Genomic DNA, 14,342 nt, shown 5'->3' with positions numbered 1-14,342 from the left:
AAGTTCAGTAAGGGGGGAAAAAGAAGGGATCTGTCCCTGAATACAAGGCTGGTAGGGAGCCCTTCTATATTCATAGGAATTTTGAGTCAAGCTTTCACTGACTGAGCTTTTCCAGTTAGATCTCACCATGATACATGAAAATGTCTATCTTTGAACTAAGTCAATGGAAAGAAAACTTCATGCTTTGGGACGTGTTTAAAAGAAGAAGACCACTTTGATTATGAGTAAATGTCTAATCCATTAATTGAAATCATGGGATTTTAGAGTATGAAAGAATCTGAAGAAGTCACAGAATTCAATACTCCCCCTTTTCCATTGAAGATAGTGAGGTTCTATGAAAAGAAATGATTCCCCCAATCAATTAGTAGTAGGTATAGACCCAAGGTCTCCTGATTTCCAGGTCAGTGCTACCGTCTACCCTTGCCAACACTATAAGATGTAGTGGTATAAAAGAGATGAGACATAGAAATTAAATGTAGACATGCTGAAGAGCCACATACCCTGAAGGTCTCTCAGAGATAAAAGAAGATCCAACAATTCAGAATGAGAATGATGTCAACAAGAAAATAAGATCCCATTGATGAGAAATTTAATTTTCATGAAACTTTCAGAAAGTTATACATGTTATTGTTTTACAAAATGAAGAACACCAAAAGGTGTCTGACTTTCATCAATTTGGCCAAAATTGTGACCAAATGAAGCAGGATCTACTACAAATGTAAATATTCAAATAATAAAAATAACAATAAGCTTTTGCTTTTATAATCATCCTTATGCATAAACAGATTAAGTGGTCAGCTGCATGATGATTTGGGGGATGCCCTGCACTGCCCAGAAACAGTTTCATCAGCAAGGTGTCACAGTGCCTGAAATCCCATTATTCTGCCAGTCTCTTGAGATTTAAGTATTATCTTTTCCAAGATCTTAAAAAAAATAAAACAATAACATTGGAAAGGAGGCAATATCTCAACATATTACTGACCAGAGGAATCCTAAAGACCCAAAAGTTCTAGAATACCTATTAGAGAGGAAAGGGATGAAAAGTCTGGGGAGGTGGAAGAGAGGAAGAAGAAGTGCTCAAAACAAACTTTTACAGTTTTGCAGAGCATTATCTCTGCTTTTTTTTTTTTTTTTACAAGTAACTAACAGGTAATCAATCTCCTGGACCAAAAGCATCTTTGTTCAAGTGATTTAAATTCCATCTGCTCGGAAGTTCTCAAAGAGCATGGAGTTCTTATTGGGATCCCATAAGGACCCCTACACCTGTCTGGCAAGAGCTATATCTTGACCAGTTTACTGCAGAGGGTTAAAGATAATTGTAGTGGTAGGCTTTACCAGGAAAAGATTTTAAACAGATGGGTAAGTATCAGAGCCTTTTATTTGTCCTTTAATTAAAAAAATTACAGTACAGTCTGATTAACAAGAGCTTACAATATCTAATATTCAAATATGATGGTCTTTTGCCTACTTATCTATGGGGAATAATAATTTCTGCTGGGCAAGCAGTAAAGAAAGCTGCTTTCATTTATTTTACTATCTGGGTGGCTCCTGGGGAAAAGGAAGGGTGAAAATAAACTATGAGCTGGTAAATATTTCCTCTATGTTTTAAAGCCTGTGTTAATCAATGTAATTACTCCTGAAACCCTCCAGTACATACATGTATGTGTACAAAAGCACACATATATATAGCTATACACTAACACATATGTATTATATACATGTATGTGTATATGTGCACAGAAATACATCTATGGTTGTAATTCAAAGGGGCATAGATTTGGAGCTAGGTAGGACCACAACAGCCATCTTATCCAACCCTCTCATTTTAGAGATGGGGAATGAAAAGAGTATGGATTAAGGGAAGGATTTGCATCCAGACCTTACTGATTGAGAGTTCAACTACACTATTGTCTCTGATGCTGTTCTATTCATTCTTCATCTTAACTGGACCAGATCATGACAATTTTGAATCTGCAGAATGCATTGACAATAGAATACTGATTCATTTTACATAATTCCAAGTTTCAAACGTAAGAAATGTTTAATCTGTCTTCTCTTGTGTGTTATATGGGGCATTAGGTGGATAAAGTGATTGCAGCCAAGCTCTGTAAGCTGCCATAAATAACCAAACAAAGAGAGAAGGATAGCTGAGTTCTGGGAACTATGAGTGTATAGTTAAGTATTTCCCTGGCAAAGGAGAAATCCCTCTGTTCCAAACAGGGAAGCCACAGAGGCCAATTAATCTGGAGTTGCTCCAAAGTAGACAAAGAACTCCCAACAGATACTCATGTACCTCAAAACCCAGCATACCTTGATCATATCTTACTCCCTTTCTAGATAAAAGTGTTAATTTCAATTTATTAGGGAATTTTCAAGTGGAAATGCATCTTTGATTTCAAAAGAGAGGTCAATGAAAAATGGAATTTGTTTTAAAGAATTTTAGCCATCTTTGCTAAAATGCAATCTATCTTATAAATGCTTATCTACAAGGTCAGTTCTCTGTGCCAATGAAAAATGTTGCAGTCTGGAATTTTCCAATGATCTGTCTCTGTCCACAGGGAATCTCTGCTTTGGCCACATCTTTTTCTCCTGCCTAGTCTCCTCCTCTTTTATATTACACTGTCTTTTTACTGGATCTTCTCCCATTGTAACATCTTCTACATCTGGAACCTTCTAGTACAGAAGCTTTCCAGTTACTTAATTTATGGGTTCATCCTCGCCTGTAATCTCAGGAGCAGAAAATCAAAGAACCATGCTTATGTAGGCGACTACCCTTCCTTACAAAGTCCCTGCATTGCCATGATTCCTGAAATGCCTTTAGGCACACTATCAAGATGGATCCAGGAATCCTACTGAGAATTTGCTATGATATATATATATATATCATACTTGAAGAGAGCCATCTGCACCCAGAGAGAGGATTGTGGGAACTGAAGGTGGATCACAACATAGCATTTTCACTCTTTTTGTTGTTGTTTGCTTGCACTTTGTTTTCTTTCTCATTTTTTTCCTTTTTGATCTGATTTTTCTTATACAGGAAGATACTTGTATAAATATGTATACATATATTGGATTTAACATATATTTTAACATGTTTAGCATATATTGGATTACATGCCATCTAAGGGAGGGGTAGGGAAGGAGGGAAATTGGAACACAAGGTTTTGCAATGTTGAAAAATTATCCATGCATGTGTTTTCTTTTTTTTTTTAATTTTTATTTAATAATTACTTTATATTGACAGAATCCATGCCAGGGTAATTTTTTTTACAACATTATCCCTTGCACTCGTTTCTGTTCCGATTTTTTCCCCTCCTTCCACCCCCTCCCCTAGATGGCAAGCAGTCCTTTATATGTTGGATATGTTGCAGTATATCCTAGATACAATATATGTTTGCAGAACCGAACAGTTCTCTTGTTGCATAGGGAAAATTGAATTCAGAAGGTATAAATAACCCAGGAAGAAAAACAAAAATCATGCATGTGTTTTCAAAATAAAAAGCTTCAATAAAAAAAGAATACATCTCTTGCTTACCATAAAAAAGAATATATCATTCCCTCACCAAACTACCCTGAGCCCCCACTACTTCCAGAGCCTGTGATCATTGTGCCTCAAGGTTCTCTTGAGACATCTTTAAAGGCATTCCTTCCCCACACTTTACCAATCTATCCTGCATGGGAGATGGAATCCTAGAGATTACCCATTTTCAGTGTAGGTGACACTACCAAAGTTGCTCAAGTTTGGCAGACTTAGAAACATCTCACTAAGGAGATGCCGTCCTTTCTATCTATGCCTCCTCCTCGGGGTTCCCTTGAGTTTCCCTAGTTAAGTTGTATGGGCTTCCCTTAAATATGCCAAATAAAAAAAGACCTAATCCATTGACTGGCTTATTTAATTCTTCTGCGAAGCCCCTTGAGCAACAGACCCCAAGAGAGGGGTAGCAGTTATATGAACAATGTATAATATTATTAGTTAATTCAAAAATTCCTTATTTTTGACTTTGAAATACATTATAACATCAATTTTCTCTAGATTCACCGTCTAATTACATTTCATTTAATATAATATGCCATAATGCTTCAATCCTTCTGGGATTAAAAAGGAGATACGAAATCAGATTATTATTCATGATTTAAAAGTGGAAAAGTGCTTAGAGGTCATATTGGCCAGCCTGATTATTTTACAGATGGAAACTCAAAGTCACATAGGTGGTAAGTATCTAAAGTGATGTTCAAATTCAGGTCTTCTCCATTCAAATCAAGTGGTTCTTTCTATGTAGCATAAGTAGAGAAATTTCAGGTTGGTAACTAGGCTTTACCCAAGGGAGTATTTTCTTTGATTCTGTTTTTTGTTTTCTTGAGGGGTGGGGAGAAGGGCAGGTCACACTACAGTTATCTTTTCTACATTATGATTTTCCCCACTGCAGTTTCGATATATTGTGGGATGGTATAAAAAATTAAATGGGAATTTGGGAGGAGATTTGCAGAAGCTTCCATGAAATGCAAAGGCCAGCATATGTCACAGAAAGATTTAGAAACTCATAATTGCATAATACATATATACACATATAATATTGTATAATATAGCTTATGACCAAATATTTAACCCAAATTTTACAATAAGGCACTATAAACACACCACAAAAGAAAAAGACAAGATATTCATGCATCTTCTCTGGTATGAAGAGAGGACCAAAAATTTTTTTTACATGGATTTTCTAGATCTCTGGGACATTGTACCCCTAACCTCAAAGATGTAAAAGGGATAATTGTGATTCTTGCATTGCTTCTCTCTCCTCTGTTTGATGAGAAGATCTGAAGACCAAGGCTTTCTATTTTCTTTCTTCTTTGTTTCTCACAGGTTTTACTCCAGAGTTGACCTTATATATAAATAGAGCAGGTACTGGCCTCTACGGGTACTGGAGAACTGCCCCAAGTAGCTGTCTCACTATCTCATCACAGCAAATTAAATTTTCACAATGGTAATCATGCCTTTGAAAGACGGCATTAGGAAGAGAGAAATAATCAGGGAGGCCAGACTGGCTTCAAAGTGGAGTCTGCCCTGCCCTGAGAGAAAGAAAGACATGGACATAGTGATAGGGAAGGAAAAGTATGCAAGGTCCCAGTGATCACTGATAGAGCAGCTATAATCAGCAGAATTGATAACTCCGCACAGATAGCCAAGTGTGAGTCCTCTTAATAATTAGCCAAGGCCAATGATAATTAGGAAAAGGTAAAGGCAAAGGATGATCGCACATGTTATCCATTTAGAGTCAACCCTAGCATATCACAGAGGGGCTCAGATGGTCATAGATACAATGGAGGAGCATAAGTTTCACTCTTGTGATGGGGACAGTATTGTGGCAAAGTAGAATAACTGCTGAGCTTAGATTGAGGAAGACCATTTCTGACATAAGTTGGATGACTATGGACAAGTCACTCAATGAGCTGCAGGTTTTTTTTTTAATCTATTAAATGTGGGTATTGGACTAGATATCCACTAAATCTCTAAATCTGTGATCCTGTGCCAGTGACCAGGGGGTGACTTGGACCATTATGGCATCATCCTAAGAGATCTTTTTTGGAACACCAAATAACAGATGAATGGGATGAACAAGTTTCTATGAGAGAGAGAGAGAGAGAGAAAGAGAGAGAGAGAGAGAGAGAGAGAGAGAGAGAGAGAGAGAGAGAGAGAGAGAGAGAATATATAGGGGAGAATTATCATTGGGGACAGAACTATAAATTTCAGGAGGGTTCTTTTCTTAATTTTATGATAAATGAAACTAAATCCTAAAGAAGTAAGATTTTCCAGAAGCCATGTATGTAGATAATGGAAGAACCAAAGATTTGAATTCAGGTCTTTTGATTCCACTTTTGGAATTTTATTAAAATTTAAGGTACTTTAGATAGCAAAGTACTGTCTAAATGTAATGTCTTTTTCTTATCTTTTAATCTAAGAATGTTCTGAAGAAGCCTAGATCTGTCTGGGACTTCTCATGTGCCCTAAAATCCCACTCCCCAAGCCAGATAACATGCTCCTCTAAACTGCTTTGGGTCTCTTGATCTCCAAATATCACCACATTTAAAGATAGGGGCTTGGAAGTACAGAGAGTTCAGCTCTGTGCCCTCGGAGGGGTCCTCAAACTACGGCCCATGGGCCAGATGCATCAGCTGAGGACATTTATCCCCCTCACCCAAGGCTATGAAGTTTCTTTATTTAAAGGCCCACAAAACAAAGTTTTTGTCTTTACTATAGTCCAGCCCTCCAACAGTCTGAGGGACAATGAACTGGCCCTCTATTTAAAAAGTTTGAGGACCCCTGCAACTGTACCTTTCAGTGGTTCTTAGCCCTATTCCTTAAAGGAAACCAAGGAATGTTCGGTCCTCCTCTCAGGAAGGCTCATCCTCTCCTAAAAAGTGGGATGGACACTCACTTCCCATTATCCTCCGAACAGTTGGACCTTCTGCAGTAAGCTCCCTCACAGTCTCATAGTCATCCTCATTGACATCCAGCCAGCGATTACAGTTGAAGTTATACTTGTCCTTTGTTAGGGTATTCATCAGTGTCATCTGGAAATACACCGCAGATTAGGTGACCTCACATCCAATCTGCCCCAGCAACCCCACTCTGCTGTCCTAACTAAGCTAAGTCTGCCCTTACAAATGTCCTTGCAGATAATACAGATATCTGTATTCTTAAACTATGGGTTATGACTCCATATAGAGTCTCAGTAACTGATGTGGAGGTCATGAAATTGTGATTTATTATCAGTAAATGTTTGATTTGTATTACTGTTTTATATACCTATATTTCTGGAGTGACATAAAAATTTCTTGGCGAAAAGGGCTTGTAAGTGGGAAAAGTGTAAGAAGCCCTGATCTAAGGAAGTTGTGGAGATGGGGGTGAAAGGGAGTGGTGATTATTCTAGCCCATTCCTCTCAGAAGCCTGTAGTTCTTTGGAGACAAGGATGGAGCACCTCAGAGAAGTCATTGCTCCCTTCTCTTGTGGATCCAATACCTCCTATCCTGATTCAGGCTGACCTCAATGACCATCTACCTCTCCTTCCCACTATTGGAATTACAGGCGAATACCTGGTACACCTTTATAGCCGGGTCCCCAAAAGGAAGCCAATCTGGATCCCTCTTTTTCCCTGACTCATTCCCTACCCAGGATCATAGGGATCAAAAGACAATATTCCCCTTCTCACCTTTACTAGGTGCCATCCAGAACCAGGAATCTTGCTATTATGCCAGACTCTGATCTTATAAAATCTTCCAAGATCTGGGATGTCAAGCTGTATGAAAAAGAGCAAGGTCCCTTGAGAGAATAAAACAATGACAAAAGCCCTGAATCTGATGGAAAGATTCTTTATCCCTTTTCTCTTCTGATACTGTTACTACTTTGAGGTCCTCATCCCCTCACTCCTGTACTCTTTCAATAGCCAGGGGAACTGCTACTTCAAGTTTCTCTCCCATCCCAGTCCATTTTCCATTCAACTGCTAGAGGGATTTTTCCTAAAACCCAGATCCAATCATGTTACAATTCTACTAAATAAACTACAGTGGCTCCCCTAGCACCTCTAGGAACAAATACAAAATTCTGTTTTGCATTCAAAGCCCTTTACCAGCACTACTCCTATCTTTTCATTCCTTCCTCCTTAATCCATATTCTTTGATCTAGTGAAACTGGCCTCTTAGCTTCCACTCCCTTTCTACTTAGGGTTTTTTATTTGCCTGTCTTCCATTCTGAAATGTTCTCCCTCCTCATTGTCGCCTCCAGGCTTCCATGACTTCCTTTGAGTCCCAGCTAAAATTGGACCCTTTCCAGGAAGCTTTCACCAATCTATCTGAATCCTAGTGCCTTCCTTCTCTTAATTATTTCCTATTTCTCTTTTGTATAAATTGCTTGTATTTAGTTGCTTGCATGTTGTATTCCTCATTAGACAGTGAACTCCTTTTTCCCTCAGCAGAGTATCTAGCACATAGTAGGTGCTTAATAGCATTGACTAATTCACCTATTATCAACAGGCCATGTACTTTAAGTCCACTCAATTCATTGAATGTTCAATAGCCTACTATGAGTAAGGTGGAGACATCGAATAACATAATGAATAGAGATTTGGCCCGGAAGGTAGGAAGATCTGATTGACCCAGAACTGGAGGTAAGACCCTGGACATGACATTTAACTTATCAATAACTTAACCTTCTTTTCCTCCAAGTTGTACTTTGGAAATCTCCAGATTTTACCATTATTCCTCCTCATGAAGATACCTTCTGTCTCCCTAACCCTGCTTTTCAGCTCTCTATGGTTGTCCTCATTAGAACATAAATTTTCATGTTAGGAACCGTCTTTTTTTGTTTGTTTGCATCTTCTACAGTAAGTTCAATGCCTGGCACATAGTAACTGCTTAATAAATGCTTGTTGCCTCTGGTTGTTAAGCAACTCTCTCTAAGAATATAAATATTGCAAAGAAGGTGCATTGATTATATTGGTAGAGGATGTTTCTTATTAGTTTATTAACCTAGATGTCCTTGATTCAGAATACTAGACACATAAGAAGAATTAGAACATTTTTTGATAGGAAAGTATCTTCTAATCTTAATTCCAACTATTTTATTCATTAATTCATTTAGCCAACGTTTGTTCTGTGCTTGCTACATTAAGAGCATTGTGCTGGACATGGGAGGAGATTTTAAAAATTGAATAAAACACAATCTCTGCCCTCATGGACTTTGGAGATAGGACAGGTACACAAATTAAGTGTATGGGAGAGGTGCACTATGCAATTCAAGGGAGGAAATATTATTACTCACTTGGAGCATCAGGAAAAATGTCATATATAAGGTACATTTCGACCAGATTCCAACTGAGGCTCAGAGATGAAGCAACTTGACCATCTAGGTGAAGGCTTTCAAGGGCCTTATTTTAATGATGACCTAGAAATGCTCTGTGATGAATTGTCAAAGGAACAATCTAAGTATGGCTAATTTCTAATGGCACTGCCCTAATAGTGTTTACCTATGAGCAAATTTGCCACATCACTCGCTGGCTTATAGACAAATATTTCTAAGCATCATTGCCGGTTGGAACCAGCTTCTTTAGCTTGATTTGATGCCTCATTTGAATCATTTTATCTAATCGTTTAAGTCGGGCTTCAAACTAGGAAATCCGTTGTTAGCCTCCTCTAAATTAAGAACAAATAATTCTAGTAAATTTTTTTTTAATTCTAGAGTTTAATTTAAATCCTTCTTGCTTTAAAAAACTCCAATTGAGAGTTATATCAATATCAGACAGGATTCCTATCCTGCACAGATGTAAATACTAATATTCATCATCCTGGAAGGCCAAGGTTTTCTGAACCAAGATGTCATCAACATTTCTGAATCCTCTAGATCAGTGATATCAAACTCAAATAGAAATAAAGTTATTATACCTTACACCTTATACCTTGGTCTGATTTGACTTAGGAAACCACAAACTAGCAACATCTATGTTTCATTATATTTTAATTTATTTTGTTAAATGTTTCCCAATTATAATTTAATCTGTTGTACATCTCCCAGGATGAAGGATCATTCTTCATATGATGGATATATTTGCTCTGGACCATTTCATTGTGATGCTATAATTCCCTGAACTAATTACCATTTTTGCCTTAAGTTTGGTCAGTTTAATTCTGATAGAAACCCTAGAGGGTATTTAAATTCTGTCCCCATTCTATTCAGTGAACTGTACATAATGTAATATCATTCCTTATTGGGGTCTATAGTTTATCTCCTATCCTATCACCTTATTGCCTCTAGGATAAATTTCAAAGCCCTTCAGATTGGCATTTAAATTCTATCCCAGTCAGGCTCCAAAATACCTTTTCAGACTTACTTTACTTTAGCTTCCTTTATGCATTCTACATTTTGTATACTAGTCAGCTGTTCCCAGAATTCAGTCCTGATCTCCTACCTCTGTGAGTCTAGGTGATGTCCTATACATGGAATGTATTCACTCCTCACCTCTTCTTCTTAGAATCCTTACCTTCTTTCTAAGTTCAATATAGATATCACTTCCTATGGGAAGTTCTTCCTGATTCTACTAGATTTTAATGTTTTCTTTCTCCTCAAATTATTTTATATCTGTTTATAGGTTGAATCTCCTAGTAAAGTAACTTTTTCCTTAAGGGAAGGGAATACATTTTTTAAATTATTTTAATTACATTCTTAGTGCCTTACACGTTTGATGAATGAAACGAAAATTAAAATAAAAAAGAAAGAATATATATATATATATGTATATATATATATACATATATATATATATATATATATATATATATATATATATATATATATATATATATAAATCCTCTTCAATAATTCAGGCCTATTCCAATGGTCTTGTGATGATGAGAACTATCTACATCCAGGATCCAGGGAGGACTGTGGAAACCGAGGATGGATTACAAAATAGCATTTCACTCTTTTTGTTGTGGTTTGCTTGAATTTTATTTTCTTTCTCATTTTTTGGTCTGATTTTTCTTACGCAGCAAGATAATTGTATAAATATGTATTCCTATTTTGGATTTAACATGTATTTTTACCATGTTTAACATATATTGGATTATATACCATCTAGGGAAGGGGATGGGGAGAAGGGTAGGGAATTGGAACACAAGGTTTTTCAAGGGTCAATGCTGAAAAATTATCCTTGCATATGTTTTGAAAATAAAAAACTTCAACAAAAAATAAAAAAATTCTCTTCGATATTCATTGAAATATCTGTTCCCTCTTTCCCCACATCCATTGCTCCTACCCTGAATTTGTCAAGCTTGCCAGGTTTAAAGCCCTGTGGCCCTGGGTTCAGACGAATTTGATCTGTTCGTCCTTTCTGTCCATAAAGCTGAATAAAAACAGGGACATTACAGGCAGCTTTCTTCAGGTCATTTGTCCAGACCCAGAGGGACCAGGCATATTCTTAAAACAGAACAAAACCATAACAAAAACAAATCAATTTTTTGTACAAAATTTTGTAATTTTTTGAAATGAAATATATACATGTATACATGTACACATACATACATATATACACACATTTATATGTATATATTTAAACTAAACTATTACAGATAGAAAAAAGAAGAAAATATTCTACTACTTGACATCAAGGGACAAGATATATAGTGATACTACTGCTATAACAATAAAACAAAAACTCAGCTATACTAAAATCCAAACAATAAGACAGATAAATTAGGGAGTAATGACTTGTTTACAAAAGAATTCTTTGATTTTATAATAGGATTCATATCAAAGTTTCTTCAAATAACCAGAGTTCTACTAGAGTATTTAAAATAATGCTTGTCTTATAAAAATGTAATTTATCAACATTGCTTTGAACAACTCAATTGCCTTCAAGGACATTACAAGTAAATGATCTGTTAATTTTTGGAAAATGGAAATATTTGCAGCAGAGCTAGATGGATTGTGGATTTCTTGTTGGTCTTTGCTCTGAAGAGCTAGGGCTCCAACCCAGGAAGTAAAAAATCCTAGCCAATTCATTGGGAAGTTTTCACTGTCTCACACCCACTACACATCCACATCTACTCTGTTCTCTAATAGAAACGATTATAATAAATAGTAGCTTTGGTCCCTGAAAATTCTGTCTGCTATGCTGGAATTTCTCCAGCCTGACTTCGGCACTTACTCTTGAGTCTCTTCTTCCGCAGGGACACCACTTCATAGAGTTGCCGCTCAATCAGCCCATCACCTTCCTTTTCATCCAGCCAGTTTTTGCAAGGAAAAGTCTGTTGTATGCCAGTGAATGGGCACAAAATCACCACCTGAGGAAAATATACCAAGATTAATTTCCAACATTTCTTCAAAAGACATCCTGCTTCTACAGCAGATGACAGGGACAGAGAAAGGGGCAGCAGAGGAAAAGGAGAAGGGGGAGAGAGCGAGAGAGAGAGCGAGAGAGAGAGAGAGAGAGAGACAAAGACAGAGACAGAGAGAGAAACAGACACACAGAAACAGAGACAGACAGAGAGACAGAGAGAGATAGAAGGAAGGAGGGAAGAAGAGAGAGAGGGAGAGAAAGAAAAAAGAGAAGAGGGAAGCAAAGAGAGAGAGAGAGAGAAAAGAAAGAAGAGGAAGGGGGAGAGATAAAGAGAAGGGTAGAAGTGAGAAGGAGAGAAAGAAGAGGAAGAAGAAAAGGGAGAGAAGAATAGAAAAAGAGGGAAAAAAAGAAAGAGGAACACAGTAGATTTTAAGCCAGAAGACTTCAGTTTAAATTCCAACTGTGCCACGTTGGAAATGTAATTTCCTTTCTCTAAGCCTCAATTTATTCACCTGTCAAATGAGGACATTAGATTAGAAGGCATAGTGGGGAAGTTTGGATGAGAATCAAGAAGACCAAAACTAACTGTGTGAGCCCAGGTAAATCATTTCATTTCAGTTTTCACATCGTTAAAATGAATAGATTTACTCAGTGGTCTGTAAGTATTTTCCAGATCTAAATCTATGATCCCATTCTTTAGCTCAATCTTCTTTTGAGATCTCACAATTTGTGATTATGAGCCATTTTCTTTCAGGCACTGTTGTGTTAGGACTCAAGTTTTCTTCCCACTTACCCAATGAATGAGATCTTCTTTCTCCCCTTTTACCCAACATAAAATATCCTTGCATTTTTCAGAGCCTTTGACCAACTTCTTTTCTCAAAAGTTTCTTTAAATACTGTTTTGTATTGTTCTTGTTTCCTGTTTTCTTTCAACAGAAAGACAATTAACCAGAACACTCAATTGAGAAGACTTTTTTAGGAAGCCAATCATGGTAAAAATAAGCTAAATCAGGAATCTAATCTTAAACTTAGCTTTTTTAACAAATGGAAAAGGAGAAGCTACTAGGTACATGGGAAGAACAGTGGTGAGAGGAAGAGAGGGAGGGAGAGAATCACTGTCTCCTATGGTGCTCAGGAAAGAACTGAATACAGAGTATATATTAAATAAATCCTTGTTGAATGATTGATTGATTTTATATTCTCTACTAGGCACTAGACAGTCAGAAAGTATTCTCTGGGAACTCAGGAAGTCTACAACTATGTTAGAGTCTATATACAAGAATGATCCCAGTTCCTCAAAGAATTTTCAATCTAACAGGCTATGTGATGGGTATGATGTAGCCAATATATGACAATGAAGGGAAGGGACTCCTGTATTGATGACAGTATGGGAGGGATGAGGGTAAGCTCCCCGAAGATGGTAGCTTCTCACCTTCTCACAATACCAGCCCCTGTTGACTCCTACATTGCCATGTCCAATGGAAACTCGACTCAAGGGGCTGAGCAAGACAGCTAGTTCAATGTTGAAGATGTCTGTCCGATTTCTGTCAAACACTCCTCCTTCCAGAAAGATCTTCCCACTGTTCTTATTTCCTCTGGCTCCATACATGACAAGGAAAATCTTGGACTTCGTCCCAGCCCCCCGGACATCCCCTGTTACGACTGTAACGATGTATGAGATAGCTAGTGGTATGCAAACAAAATCAACAAGAATAGTGAAGTTAATGAATGCACGATTAGAATAGATCAAAAGGAACACATCCTACCCCCCAGGTGTCCTTCAAGACTCCAACTGCCCACTGCGTTCCTCTTTACCACATTCCCTACTTCTCTTTCTCCTCTATCTTAGTCTCCTTCTTCATTTTGTGTCTTCATATCTTTTCAATGGCCACATCTTCACCCCAACATCACATCATTCTCAGGGATAACTTTTTAAAAAACACATTGGTTTTTCATCCTCAGAACTCACTTATGACAAGTTACCTCTCTATGTCTCTCCATCTTCAAGCTCTGTAATTGTTTTCTTTGTCTGATTTGCTACCCAATCGACAGCATCTCCCTGCCAATAACATCAAAAATTGGAAACCATTCTGACCTACCCAAGTGAGAATTTGTCTCCTCCCTAAAAAATTCCTGGCTCTTACATGCCTGAACCAGATGTCCGGTGTGGCAGCAGATAGAAGGCACGACGGAAAACTGTCAAATCTCTAAATGCAAAGTTCAGTAGCATTCTGTCCAGTTGACCATCCATAGGCCTTTTCCTCCTCCTGACTTAGCCTGACCGTTATTTCATCCCAAGTTCTGATGCCTTCCCTATTTATATCTATGTTCCTGGTGCCTCTAAGCCTGATTCATCCCCTGAGTGCATCAAAATCCTTTGTAATTAAGGTCTATTGCTTTATGCCATATTAGCCTATCTGATTCTTTTAGGAAAGATTCCTTTGCATGCCAAAGCTGCTGAAATGAGCTGAGATACTTCCCTCCTCCCATAGCAACCTCTTTGTTCCCTTCAT

The 14,342-nt window shown here is 37.5% G+C and overlaps 1 protein-coding gene across 1 annotated transcript in view; it reads right to left on the bottom strand.

The window, feature by feature from the left end:
- The window catches only part of LOXHD1 (lipoxygenase homology PLAT domains 1), a 271,094-nt gene that overhangs the window by 148,049 nt on the left and 108,703 nt on the right, over positions 1-14,342 (bottom strand). The window contains exons 8-12 of the mRNA XM_051969666.1: positions 13,262-13,512; positions 11,698-11,833; positions 10,807-10,967; positions 7,210-7,296; positions 6,435-6,570 (exon numbers count right to left, since the gene is read on the bottom strand). Coding sequence (XP_051825626.1) covers positions 6,435-6,570; positions 7,210-7,296; positions 10,807-10,967; positions 11,698-11,833; positions 13,262-13,512 — 771 coding nt within the window. The remainder of the gene's footprint in view (positions 1-6,434; positions 6,571-7,209; positions 7,297-10,806; positions 10,968-11,697; positions 11,834-13,261; positions 13,513-14,342) is intronic.

The sequence above is a fragment of the Antechinus flavipes genome, chromosome 1, assembly GCF_016432865.1.
Source record: "Antechinus flavipes isolate AdamAnt ecotype Samford, QLD, Australia chromosome 1, AdamAnt_v2, whole genome shotgun sequence".
Lineage (NCBI taxonomy): Eukaryota > Metazoa > Chordata > Mammalia > Dasyuromorphia > Dasyuridae > Antechinus > Antechinus flavipes.
This window is presented reverse-complemented; position numbering and strand designations above follow the sequence as displayed.